Source organism: Tachysurus vachellii, chromosome 5 (assembly GCF_030014155.1).
Source record: "Tachysurus vachellii isolate PV-2020 chromosome 5, HZAU_Pvac_v1, whole genome shotgun sequence".
In the NCBI taxonomy this organism is placed as follows: domain Eukaryota; kingdom Metazoa; phylum Chordata; class Actinopteri; order Siluriformes; family Bagridae; genus Tachysurus; species Tachysurus vachellii.
Genome location: NC_083464.1, coordinates 20,852,501 through 20,866,056, shown reverse-complemented (window position 1 = coordinate 20,866,056; position 13,556 = coordinate 20,852,501). Strand labels below are relative to the sequence as shown.

Below are 13,556 nucleotides of genomic sequence, written 5' to 3'. Positions count from 1 at the left end.
TTTCCTTTGATTCTTGCTGACACTTTTGACACTTTTCTCCACCCACTCCAGCCCGCTTGCATTCGCCTCTGCACCTCTTTTCCACATGCCCCTTCGCATGAGAAGTTGAACCCAAATACTTAAACTCATGCACCTTCTTGACTTCAGCCCCTTGTAACCACACTGTTCTAGTTCCTTCTCTCTGGTTCATACTCATGTATTCTGTCTTACTATGACAAAACTTTGATTCCTCTTCTTTCCAGAGCAGACCTCCCCTTTCCAGGTGTTCCCCCACCTGCTCTCTACTCTCACTACAAGATCACAATGTCATCCGCAAACATCATTGTCCACGGAGATTCCTGTCTAACTTCATCTGTCAACCTGTCCATCACCATAGCATACAAGAAGGAACTCAAAGCTGATCCTTGATGTAGCCTTACCTCCACCATCAACTCCTCTGTCTCATACTCCTCTCATACATTTCCTGAACTACTCTGACATACTTCTCTGCCACTCCTGACATCCTCATACAGTACCATAGCTCCTCTCTCAGCACCCCGTCATATGCTTTCTCTAAATCCACAAAGATGCAGTGCAGCACCTTCTGACTATCTCTGTACTTCTCCATTAACATTCTCAGAGAAAAAATTGCATCAGTAGTGCTCTTTCTGAGGATGAAGACACAAAACACTTTTAATCCATTCCTCAGGCTTCTTCTCACTCTGTAAAATCCTGTTAAACAAGACAGATAGAAACTCCACTGCTGTGTTTCCTAGACACTTCCACACCTACACAAGTATGTCATCTGGACCAACAGCCTTTCCACTTTTGATTTGCCTCAGAGCCTTCCTCAACTAATCCTTTCTAATCTTTGCTATTTCCTGCTCTACAATAGTCACTTCTTCCTCCCGTCTTTCCCTCTCATTTCCTCATTCATCAGCTTCTCAAAATACTCATTCCATCTTCTCTGCACACTCTTCTCGTCTTTTAGCACCTTTCCATCTCTATCTTTAATCACGCTTATCTGTTGCACATCCTTCCCTTCTCTATCTCTTTGTCTGGCTAATCTTAACAAGTCCTTCTCACCTTCCCTTGTGTCTAACCTGGCATACAGCTCATCGTATGCTATCTGTTTGGCCTTTGCCATGTCCCTCTTTACTCTGCCCTTGTAATTCGGTCTATTTTCTTCTGTCCTTTCTACATCCCATTTCTTTTTAGCTAGCCTCTTCCTCTGAATGCTGTCCTGTACTTCCTCGTTCCACCACCATGTTTCCTTATCTTCTTTTCTTCCTCAAGACACACCTAGCACCCTCCGACCTGATCCCTTCTGCTGTAGTTTCCCAGTCTTTCCCAGAAGCTCTTCCTGACCACCCACAGCCGTTCTCAGCTACTGTCTGAATTCCTCACAACATTCTTCCTTTTTCAACTTCCACCACTTTTCTATCTTTCCTCTCCTCTTCCTCCTGACAACCAGAGACATCTTACACATCACTATCCGATGCTGTCTGGCTACACTCTCTCCTTCCACCACTTTGCAGTCACTAATCTCTCTCTGCCTCATTTAAATAGAATGTAGTCTACCTGCATACTCCTACCTCCACTCTTACATGTAACTCCTCTCTGTTCTGAAAAAAGTGTTAACTACAGCCATTTCTATCCACTTCCATAAACAAAGTCCGCAACCATCTGTCCTTCTAGGTTCCTTTCCTTAACACCAAGCCTTCTCATCACCTCTGTTCCCCTCGACGACACCTCATCTAACTCACTTTAGAATCTCTCCTTCTCTTTTAACTCACCGCCTACTTGTGGAGCATAACCACTGACCACATTAACATCACCCCTTCAGCTTCTAACTTCAAACTGATTACCCTGTCTGGCACTCTTTTCACCTTTAAAACATTCCTCACAAACTCATCCATCAGGATTGCATTTCTCTTCCTACAGTATCTCCTGCACACACAGTATATCTACCTTTCTTCTCTCCATCATGTCTGCCAGCTCTCTACCTTTTCCTGTCATTGTTACAATGTTAAGAGTCCCTATTCTCAGACCTATACACCTGCTTTTCCCCTTCTCTCTCTGTCTACAAACCCTTCTCCCTCCTCTCCTTCCTTGACCAACAGTAGTCCAATTTCTGCCGGTGCCCTGAAGGTCAACAGTGTTGGTGGCAGTCGTTGTTAACCCAGACCTTGAGCGAACCAGTATGGAATTCCCACTGACGATTCCCATTTTTGATTTGCCACGTTTTACAATAGATTCCCTTTCTGATGCAACCCTCTCTATTTACCCGGGCTTGGGACTGGCACAGAAGTCACTGGCTTGCAACTGGCTAGATTTATTTTAAATCGCCTAATCTATCAAATTCATTAGGTTAGAAAAACCTATCAAGAATCAGGCTAATACATCATCTCTGGTGGCCTTCTCATGCTAAACAAAGTTAGTGATATAAGGTGTATCTGAAGATAGATATACCACCAGACTGTACTCTCAAACATGAGGAAAAGCAGCCCTAGCCCTACCTCAGTAAAATGTTATAGTAAGCAAAGTAATAAAATTAGGTGGCTCCTTTGGGTTCCTGGGCAGGAAGCTAAGCAAGCCCTACTCCTATCCAACCAAACATACTAATGCATGGAGCCCTGAGTGCTCTGCTCTGAAACATAATATGTAGAAAATAGAATGTATGTATTACTAAATTACACTTTCATTCTTAGTATTTGAGGAGTCTCTGTGCTTTGCAATCTGAGAAGGCAATCTAATCTTATTCAAATGTCTGGTTTCTTTTTAATTTTTAAACATTTTTTTTCTTCTGCTCATTGATTACAAATTAAGTCACATACACACTAGTCACATTTCTGAATGTAATTTAAATTCTGTGACTCTTTACATTTGTTATCCTATGTACAGTGTTGTGTGTGACTGTTTTAGCCTAATCATTCACTTCATACTTATGCACTAGTTGCTAGGGTTCCCATAGATATTATTCTTATTATCAATTATGGAATTAGATTCGTGACATTGGACTTTTTGCATTTGAATTTAAAAGAATTTGAATATTATTCATATCTAAGATTATTCTGAAGTTGCATGTAGTTGTGCCTCAAGCTAAAAATGTCTACTATACTACCCGATGGGGATAAAACAAACAAACAAACAAACAAACACCCCACAATTAAATCAAGATAATACGATTGGTTATCTGGTTAATACTACTAACCAGATAATTAAAAAAGAAAAGAAAAAGTCACAGTCAGGATTATGAAGGTCCTGACTATGAAGGTCCTGACTGCAAACTGTTTTTAGTAATGTACACTAGGCTTCCTCTGTATGCTATCAGATCGGTGCACTCTAGCTCACACAACCCAACGTCTGGTTTTCTGTAAGTATACCATATTATTAGGTTTTTACGTCACGTGTTCGCTGAATCCTAATGAAATTTTGACCGAGACAGACACCAACGTCACTGTTCATTGTGATTCTGTGTAGTCTGTCTGCCTGAGAAGAGCGTAATGATTGGCTGGATTCACTATAATCCATCCTCCCTCCCTCTCTCTCTCTCTCTCTCTCTCTCTCTCTCCCTCACCCCCTCTCCCTCGCTCCTTCTCTCTCTCTCTCTCTCTCTCTCTCTCTCTCTCTCTCTCTCTGGGAGCGGCAGGATGTGCGAATGAGGGCGCGAGACAGATAAACAGAGACACGCAGAACTTCAGCAAAGGGACAGAGGAGGAGACAGCAAAAATATTTAGGGACATTTATACACGTGACACCTCAATCCTGTAAGCGCACTTTTATTTCACTTAATCGTTTACTCGAACTGTCTTTGGTTCGTTTGCTATATATAGGCAAATATATATATATATATATATATATATATATATATATATATATATATATATATATATATATATATATATATATATATATATATATAATGTGTGTGTATGAGCGATTGAATAGTAGATTGGATCGGATTTTTTTCTGACATGAACATTGCACTGGCTTGCATGTAATAAGTTTGATTATAATTAGCTGACTTGATTTGCTAGGAGTTTATAATGAGGCTTACTTACCTTTATTCGCAACCATAGCATGTGGAAAAAGTTCAGAATTCAAAAGCAAGAAGTTAAGTTGATTACAAGGCTTGTGCATGTGAACTAATATCGTTAATGCTAAGACATACTAAGTAAACCTCACACTGCTAAACCTGATGACAGTGTTTATTTGCTCTTAAATAAATCTTCATCTCCTGCCATTGATCCAGAGGACCTGCCAGGACACCTAAAGTTAGCACAGATATGCTCTGCTTTGTTTGGGGTATACAGGCAGGTTTTTTTTTTTAAAAAAAAGCCTTTTAAAGTATTGAGTTGATTTTTAATTCATTCCGTCTCTTCTATCCCTAACTAGGTACAGCTATGTCAGTTAACTCTCCCAGTAGTAGTGATGCATGTTTGAGCATCGTTCACAGTCTGATGTGCCACCGGCAAGGTGGAGAGAATGAGGGATTTGCCAAGCGTGCCATCGAGAGCCTTGTGAAGAAACTTAAAGAGAAGAAGGATGAGCTGGATTCTCTTATAACCGCCATCACCACAAACGGTGTCCACCCCAGCAAATGTGTCACCATCCAGAGGACACTAGACGGCAGACTGCAGGTCTGAGCACTAACAATGATGAAATGGCAATTATTGAGTGAGATATTATTGTTTATGGTAGAGAGTTGACTTTATTAAACACTATTAGGTGCTCCTAATTCACACAAGTGCAGATTGCTCTTTGAGCTAGTTCGGTGGAAAACATTGCGAAACGCTACCATGGTGTAACCCTGTGCATATGCCATTCTCCCTGTGTTTAGGCTGTACTCAGTCTGATCAGCAGCGTCACTGATAACAGAGCAGATACTGCTGTGAACCTAATTGTGCTTTCATAAAGTTCAAAAACTTCACACATATCAACTTCACTCTTGCCAGTAGACTAAACGAATGCCAAGATCTCCAAAAGACAAGAGACTTTAAAGTGGGAATTCTTGACCGACAAGACATAACACCAGTTCTGTTCAGAATTATAGTCTGTTTCTGTCAGCAGCTCACCATTTTGTTATCCTGACATGTATATGGTTGTTGTGTACTCTTGGCTGATGAAGAAACAACTAGAGAAGAGAGACTGAGAGTTCCCTTCCCCTCCCCCAGCTGCAGACAGTGAGGGAATGAGAGAGAGTGGGAGAAGGAGGGGTGGAGGGAGAGAGGGTTGTTTTGTCTGAGACACAGGAAAGGGGCAGGGTTAAGTTAAGGCCTGTCTGTCTCGGAGTCTCAGTATGTGTGTGTGTCTAAAAGTGTCAGTATTTGAAGTATGTACACAATCTACACAAGTTTTAGGCATGTGTTCACAGTATTTCTAAGTTATGTTTTAGGCAGTGTGTTTATTGAAGATGTGTTGGTCCACTTCTAAACTTTCATTGGTGTGTGTATTTAGGAAGAGTTCATTTGTCTTGTGTGAGTTTTGAAGTAAATACCAAGTCTAATTCTGGTTGGAAGTTTACCTCTTTGGGTGGAAAAAAACAGTTTGTTCTCCTATAGCCTTTACTATTTAGGACTGATACTGGTTTACCATTATCTTCCTTTATATATTTACAAAGTACACACGACATTATCTCTGTTAACTTGTCCTTCACAAGCTAAGGAAATTCTGTAGGAAAGGCTGAATCAGGCTGAATCATGCAGGGTTAGAGCTGGAGGCTGTGTATGAACTCGGTGTTCACTGTAAGGAATCAGGCTTTGTTTTTACTTTTTACTTTATTTTGTTGGTTTATAGTCCTTTATACTTTTCTAACTTATTTTTCATTCAGAGTCTGGATGTTTAGAAAGTGATGGTAATTGCTAAAAACATTACTTTATCTGCTCATCTTTTCTTCGCTTACTTTTCATACACTTTTCCCTGTTAGCTTTATAGTCACAAACATCTTGTTGGTTTTCTTCCACAAAAACCTTGTCATAACTCTAACAACCCCATCCCATATATCTCTGCAGGTAGCAGGGCGAAAAGGCTTTCCTCATGTCATATATGCTCGACTGTGGCGTTGGCCAGACCTCCACAAAAACGAGCTGAAACATGTCAAATTCTGCCAGTATGCCTTCGATCTCAAGTACGACAACGTATGCGTCAACCCCTATCACTATGAACGAGTGGTGTCTCCAGGCATAGGTATGTGTGGTCATCATTGAAAAACATAGTAACAGGAAAATATGACTTCACTATTCTAATATGACTTAAGAGAAGAAAGGCAGATGCAAAACTGATGTATTGCAAGGCTTAAATGGAATTTGTGGATTTTTTTCTTTACAATTTATATACCAACCGTATAGAGCAAGTATATAGACATTTCAGAATGATATAAATTATATAAACACTCCAAAACAATTAAACCAGATTCTCATAGCAAAATACAATGGTCAGTATACAAAATACAGTCAACATGTTACTATATTAACATTTTTGCCATATGACCTTTTTACAGCAATTGTTTTGCTGTTTCTGTTTCTGCTTTTTTCCTATGCAGTTGGACTAAGCTTGCATTCCGGAGGTAAGAAAGCCAAATGTTATTTCTGATGTCTGTGTCTGTTTACTGTCACATATCTGACTGGTGCAAAATGATCTGTGCAAGAGGTAGTTTTCATTTTTTTATCGAAAAGCTTCATACTCATAAGGTTTTTACTCATAATATGAAAACATTTGCACAATATATTAGTGGTAAGCTATTGGACGAGCTGCATGAGCATATTTGTAGATGGAAAACATTGATCCGACTATACTTTTAGGTAAGGCACAGAAAGTCTATGTAGATTTTCCAGCAAGCTAGCTGGTTGTATCCACACGGTAAACTTACGGGATATTCCAAAAAGCAAGTTAAATAAATCCTTTTATAAATTATCTGGACAGTTGGCTCTAGGATCAGTGCATGCCACCAACAAAATCCTTGCTTCGGTGTGAGTTTCCAGCATTTCCGGAATCTATAGCAGTTACATGCAATCTCCTTGGAAAATGATAGACGATCACTACTGTCGCAGAGTAATCTGTTTGCTCACAGCAAAGCGCCTTATGCTTTATATACACTCCCTAATCCACTCAGTTTTCAGGCACAACTGTAGGCTACTTTTTGTACAACATACATTTCACTTTGTTAATGCTGGGTGAAAACGATCTACATTTTTGTCTTAATTCATTCAATTTACTGGCTTTGTTGTTTTACATATATAAAAGTATTAAACACTGGATAATAATCCTATAATATGAAGAGTACTTAAAAAATAATTTACAAAAAATTATTTCCTATTATTTAAGCTTGCTTAGCTATGCAATGCATAACATGGCAAAATATATATTCAGTGCTGGAAGCTGTTTGTTACCCAGTGGCGTAGCTGAATATATGTGTGATTTCCTATATATACACATGTGGCATGTACAATAGAACTGAACACATTAAGCTGATACAGTGCAGGTTTTACTACAAGCAAACCTCTTGACCCCAGGCCATACTAAAACTAGATTCCATAACTTTCTCCTGCCTCTTGCCCACCACAGAAAGGCCAATAAAGGAAGAGTATATACACGACTGTATTCAGATGGATGTTCCACCCAGAATGTCATCCCAGCAGGATCATCATGGCCCAGAGCACTACAGCCAACAGCTGCCCCCACTCCAGCTGCCCCAAGAGACCCATCGCCATGTCCCTGCTTCAGTAACCCTCTACCCCAGCCTGCCCCTCTCACCACCTTGTAAGTGCCACTAACCGATCCTATGACCTTGTGTTCATGACAAATATTTGAGATTAGATACAGTTGGGCATAGTAAATAAAAGTTTCAACAACTTATCTTGCACTGTGATCTCTGCAGTGTATTTTTAAAGAGGGACAAATAAAGTTGTAGAACTTTTATTTCGTATAACGCCAGTAATATAAATAAGACCTGTCTCATCACTATAGCTTAATTATGCAAGAGGTATTTAAATATTGAAATAAGGTGCTCTAAAACTTATATATTATTTCCATGTTCTGTAATGTCCATATATCATGAATATTTCATTTTAGATATTTGCCAATTTGTAAGAAGGTTGCCAATGGTTTTTGTCTGTCTCTGTGTAGCGAGCAGCTCCAGAATGTCCTTGCAAGGTAGCCATCCAGAGGGCCTACTACAAATCGCCTCTGCTCAAAGCAGGGCTATGGTATCCTGCTCTCCCCCCACCACCCCTACACACACACCAACAAACACAACAACACATAGCAAGACGTCAGCCCAGCAACGTGATGCAGATCACTGTAGTCAGGGTGATTACAGCACCCCGAAACAAACACAGGCACAGACCTCCTACCACAGTGAGTAATGGCAATAGAGTCTTCATTCTGAAATAAATGAACTCTAAATAAGGTTTATGTCTGTTTATGAAGTTTAGCATAGGGGCAAAGATCAGATAAGATTGTTGATAATATCAGGCTTGTTCTAGAATATCATATCTTACAATACTAGTGTAAATTACCTGTCTTCTTCAACATCACAGCAACAACTTGGACAGGCACAAGCACTGCCTCCTATACACCAATGGGGTCCCAGCAGAATGGGCGGAGTCACCAGCAGGGTCCTCCCCACCACACTGGTCATTTCTGTATGTCAATCACTTGTTTCATTTATACTTTCTGGTATCTAAAATGTTTATGTAGAAGCGATCTTTATAATCTTTGCTATTTACCATTCTCATCAGGGTCTCAACATCACACTCCAACCTCATACCCACAGCCAGTCTCCAACCATCCAGGTACATTCAACTGTGCGTACACACATACTTCAAATTTTAGCCTATACATTTCTCTAATGTCTTATATTCAGAATGTTTTTTTCTCTCATGTTTACCTCAAGGTCCAGAGTTCTGGTGCTCAATCTCATACTTTGAGATGGATATCCAGGTGGGGGAGATGTTTAAGGTCCTGGCTAATTGCCCACTGGTAACTATAGACGGCTATGTGGATCCATCCGGAGGAGACCGCTTCTGTCTGGGGCAGCTGAGCAATGTGCATCGCACAGATGCCAGTGAACGAGCACGGTAAGAGTTCAAACAAAACATTGTGTAACTACATAAAACTGCATGCAAAGGGACTGGAGTCTTAAACAGTCTTAAATACCTTCAAAACTTCATTATGATTTGGTTTAATTATCTTTTATTGTTTGCTGAACTTCACTCTTGTACTATTCCAATAAGTGTTTCTATCATAACTGACATTTTTTCTGCACATTCTGGGTTTCTCTCCTATCTCAGGCTCCACATTGGTAAAGGTGTACAGCTAGAGTGTCGTGGGGAAGGAGATGTATGGATGCGATGTCTCAGTGATCATGCTGTCTTTGTGCAGAGCTACTACCTGGACAGGGAGGCAGGAAGAGCACCAGGGGATGCTGTGCACAAAATCTACCCAGGAGCTTATGTGAAAGTAAAAACATCAATGCATCAAACAAATATGTACTAAAATGCTGTCATTCTGGCTATAAACCCAGGTATTATTTGTATATTATTGGTGATGCCATGGCAATTGTTACCTGTGTTGGAAGCTCTGATACACCAACTTGTAAAGGATCCACAGCTGATTAAAATTCATTTCAGTGTTTTAATAAATCAATGGCTGCAGTAGTTGTTTATTGCCTCTTAGCTGTATATCAGGTAAACCTAGAGCAGGCTGTTAGATTATTTTCTCAAGCATCATTATACCACTGGACTTCTCCTTTCTGATATTGAGACATTTTAACAGCAATGGATATAATGTTAATGTATATTGTGTGCATTGTTAGTTGTTATGGGATCAGTGATGTGAGGAATGTATCTATGTGCGGTGTGGTAATATTCTTTTGGAAATGTACAACAAATGTACCAAGTCACAAATGGAATGTAATTCCTGTTCTTTCTATCCTCCCAACCCTGTCTCCCTCATACTTTAACTGTCTAGGTATTTGACCTTCGTCAATGCCATAGGCAGATGCAACAGCAAGCAGCAACTGCACAGGCAGCTGCAGCTGCACAGGCTGCAGCGGTGGCTGGAAATATTCCAGGACCTGGCAGTGTAGGGGGCATTGCCCCTGCCATCAGTGAGTCTGTTTTTCAAATTATAGATATACCATACCATAATGGCTAATGCATGCACTTACATTTGATATAGGGTCTTTATTTGGGTGTAATGTAGTTATCAAGTAATGTATTTTTTTAGGAGTATTTGTCTGCATTGTTTTGTCTATCCTCAGGTTTTTCTGCTGCAGCAGGAATAGGAGTTGATGATTTGCGTCGGCTGTGTATTTTGCGTCTGAGCTTTGTGAAGGGTTGGGGACCGGATTACCCACGCCAAAGCATTAAACAAACGCCATGCTGGATAGAGGTGCATCTCCACCGGGCGTTGCAGCTGCTGGACGAAGTGCTACACACCATGCCCCTCGCTGAGCCCAGCCCTGCCAACTGACATGGTAACAGCGTAATCAAACACAGCATCTCAGAAGAATCCACAACAGGGAACAATGGAGGAGAGATGGAGAGATGACGATATGCTCCATAGCTTCTCCCACATACACAGCATGCCCACGTGAACAGACAGTGACTCATGGAAGGAGGCAGACACTTATGCAAGCTTTCCATTGCCACGGCCAGCAGACTGAGTGGACCTTAGTCCTGACCAGTGTATAGTCCAATCATAAGACTGTTGACTCACATGGAAATACAGACCAGAGAAAGATGTTCTTAAGGCACAGGTGAACAGGAGTCCCTGGAATTGGTGAAACGTTGAATATGCAGGTCAATTTAACAAAAACTAATGAGGCATGGTATTCTTGGCCCAGGATATGATTTTAAATGCTGAGTTATTCTGTCAGATCAACACCAAACTCGGCTAAATATAGGTAATGGGAGGACAATCATTATTTCTTTTGTTACAATGCGTTTTTAACTCTGGGACGGTATTTAAGAAAAGTATTTTTATTCAACCAAACCAAAGTACCTTAATTACCAAAGTAATCCTAAATAATTAGAGCAAAATATTTTATTGTTTTAATGCCAAAATGGATGTATAGCATTTTATATGCTGCAAAACCAAAATGGCAGCTTCTTTAGAGTGCACAGAAAATGACAACTCAGAGTAAACAAAGCAAAGGATTTCATAATGTTTAATACATATTGTCTTTCTGTTCATGTTCATGCTTCGTCTTTTAGAATGTTTAGGTGTTTCTTTCTGTTCCACCCCACCTCTGACATTTTGTGCCTTATTACCAATGAGTACCTTTGTTATATAAATCTATGCAAAAATATTTTTTTTAGTTTATTACCGATTTCATTTGTTTTAAACACACAGGCTGAACTAGTCATGACTTTTAGAAGTTTCAGGCAGTTTAAAGCAGTTTAGTAGAATGTTAGATGCATTGATTTTCTTTTCTCTTTGTCATTCAGGTGTGTCATCCACAAGCATGAAATGCTCCCTGATGAACAGTCTTCAGTTATTTAAACATTTAGGAGCCATGTAGTTGTTATTGGTATTACTTGAAACCAGCTTCATAGAATGACTGTAATTCTTTCAAATATAATCCAAGTTTGTGTCTGAACGATCTTTAAGTATACAAAAATCTACTACAAAGACTTAGCAGTAATGATGTCAGTATGGCATTATTTTTAACGGGTTTCCTGAACTAAGAAAAAAACAGTCATTTATAGATGAAGTTCTTTAAGTGGCTGCAAGCACATTAGCCATAGTCATCAGTGGAAGCATAAACTAAGCACCAAATACCCCACACAAGCTTTACTCCAAAGGTATGATGAGTCATATAAAAGTGTATGCTAACTGGTTTTGCACACTACAATCTTTTATAATATTGCTGGATGCTATAATAAGGTAAACCTAACCAGGTTTCCCTTTATCTTTGTAAACGTTATTAAAGGCATAGATTGAACCTAAAACTTTGTTTTAAGTCAGTACTTTGAAAAGTATTGTACAGTCTTTCTTAAATAATTTAAGCTATGACAGAATTACAGAATTAGCTATTACAAAATACAGCTTTAGAAAAAGACTAGTCTTTAATTATACATAAATTTCAATAAATGATGTACGTTTATCACTGTATCTGTTTATTCTGCATTTTTCATTTAATTCTGTGTTGAATGAAAGCTTTTATTGTCTTAGGTATTTACTCTTGGTACTTTTTCTAGTAACTTTTCATCAAACATTGCTAGAAATCAGTGTCAGATCGTAGAGTTAGCCATGCTGCAGTAGTGCCCATGATGTGGAGAGGCATATAAGCCCTCAAGAGACCTGGTATATAATTAGTAGCTTCAACAGTTGAGTCAGGCTGAATAGATTACTAACTGGTCATTTTCCCACACATTTGGAGTACCACTGACTAACCTTTCGTTGTCAGCTGGATGTTAAGGCATTTCTAGAGCATATCTCATATATATAAGGCAACACAGCCAGCTGCATCTATGTATAGTGTAGATAGTGCTGTGTCTAATATCCCCAATAAAAAATGACCACCTAGCAGCTGTGCTGTCCCAGACTATTTTTCCCAGCTTTATTTCTTTGCTTGACAAAAAAAGCTATTTTTTTAGCCTCTGTATTGCTTGACAAAATTTACAAGAAATATTTTAAAAAATCAATTTTTCAATTTCACTGTCTTACTGGCAAAGTTTGTCTCTGAAGATTGTCTCTCAACGTGACCAATTCAGAATGTGTTTTGGTAGTTGGGAGGTGGGTGAGAAATAAACAGCCTTTTTCCTCCCACTAGTGAGTGTCGTAATAAACTACAAAGATGTAATAAACTGAATCCTAAAAATCAGTAGGTAGGTGTTTTTACTCCATTGTAGGAAGACACAGGAAACGGATGTGGGTGTTCATTTGAGGCTATATGTCCAGTTAAATCAGAGCTGAACCTTAATTCAATAGGATGCTGTAGGCGTTAGGTGATGGTGGTGATGGCGGTGCAGGTGGGCGGGGCTTGATCACAGATCAGCGCAGCCGCAGCAGCAGCATCATCATCATCATAAAGCCGAGCAGCATCTCGCAGCACTGCGCAGCATCACCGGCGACACCAAAAAAACCAACACTCCGCCCTGCCAAGCCACAACGCATCATGAATTCAAATTCTTACAAATCCAAATTATGAACGCTCAAGGTCTCGAGAATTAGTTAAAAGACTCGTCGACTGCCGTCCTGTTGTTTGGTACTTGTTTGTTTTTTCCTCCTCTGGACCTCCAAAGACGCGCCCCAAAGAGCTCAAAATGGCCGAGATCACTGAAATACGAGCAGCGTACGGTGAGTAGCCTCAAGTCCGGGTCTGAAAACTAAAATATCATTCATCATATAAAATTTAAATGTATTTATACAATAGCTGTTAGATTTGTTTTATTCAGCAGTCTACATGTAAGTTAGAGAAAGGAGTCATGGAATGATAAATCTTTATTCAACTGCGTTTATTAAATCACGTTATTATTATCAGTATTTTTATTTTTGTAAAAGCTGAAAAAAAAAAAGCTGAAATTCAGGCCTTCATGACAGTATACATTACAATCACACACAGGGTT

General features: G+C 39.6%; 2 protein-coding genes across 2 annotated transcripts in view; both read left to right on the top strand.

Moving 5' to 3' along the window:
- The first annotated feature begins 3,595 nt into the window (after window positions 1-3,595).
- Window positions 3,596-11,936, top strand: smad10b (SMAD family member 10b). The gene is made up of 12 exons (XM_060870374.1): window positions 3,596-3,749; window positions 4,378-4,622; window positions 5,994-6,168; window positions 6,524-6,547; window positions 7,546-7,740; window positions 8,107-8,337; window positions 8,520-8,624; window positions 8,721-8,774; window positions 8,876-9,059; window positions 9,273-9,441; window positions 9,952-10,090; window positions 10,244-11,936. The coding sequence occupies exons 2-12, from the start codon at window positions 4,386-4,388 to the stop codon at window positions 10,453-10,455; spliced, it is 1,725 nt and encodes a 574-aa protein (XP_060726357.1). The 5' UTR covers window positions 3,596-3,749; window positions 4,378-4,385; the 3' UTR covers window positions 10,456-11,936.
- A 1,095-nt stretch (window positions 11,937-13,031) lies between these two features.
- The window catches only part of syt11b (synaptotagmin XIb), an 11,241-nt gene continuing 10,716 nt past the window's right edge, over window positions 13,032-13,556 (top strand). Inside the window, exon 1 of the mRNA XM_060870373.1 lies at window positions 13,032-13,287. Within this exon, the coding sequence (XP_060726356.1) occupies window positions 13,254-13,287 (34 nt within the window). The 5' untranslated portion in view covers window positions 13,032-13,253. The remainder of the gene's footprint in view (window positions 13,288-13,556) is intronic.

Excerpts from the sequence above, each read along its gene's own strand:
- smad10b (XM_060870374.1), top strand. The coding sequence starts at position 4,386 with ATGTCAGTTAACTCTCCCAGTAGTAGTGATGCATGTTTGAGCATCGTT. Across the intron at positions 6,169-6,523 it reads AGTGGTGTCTCCAGGCATAG|TTGGACTAAGCTTGCATTCC; the intron begins GTATGTGTGGTC and ends TTTCCTATGCAG. Across the intron at positions 8,775-8,875 it reads GCCAGTCTCCAACCATCCAG|GTCCAGAGTTCTGGTGCTCA; the intron begins GTACATTCAACT and ends GTTTACCTCAAG.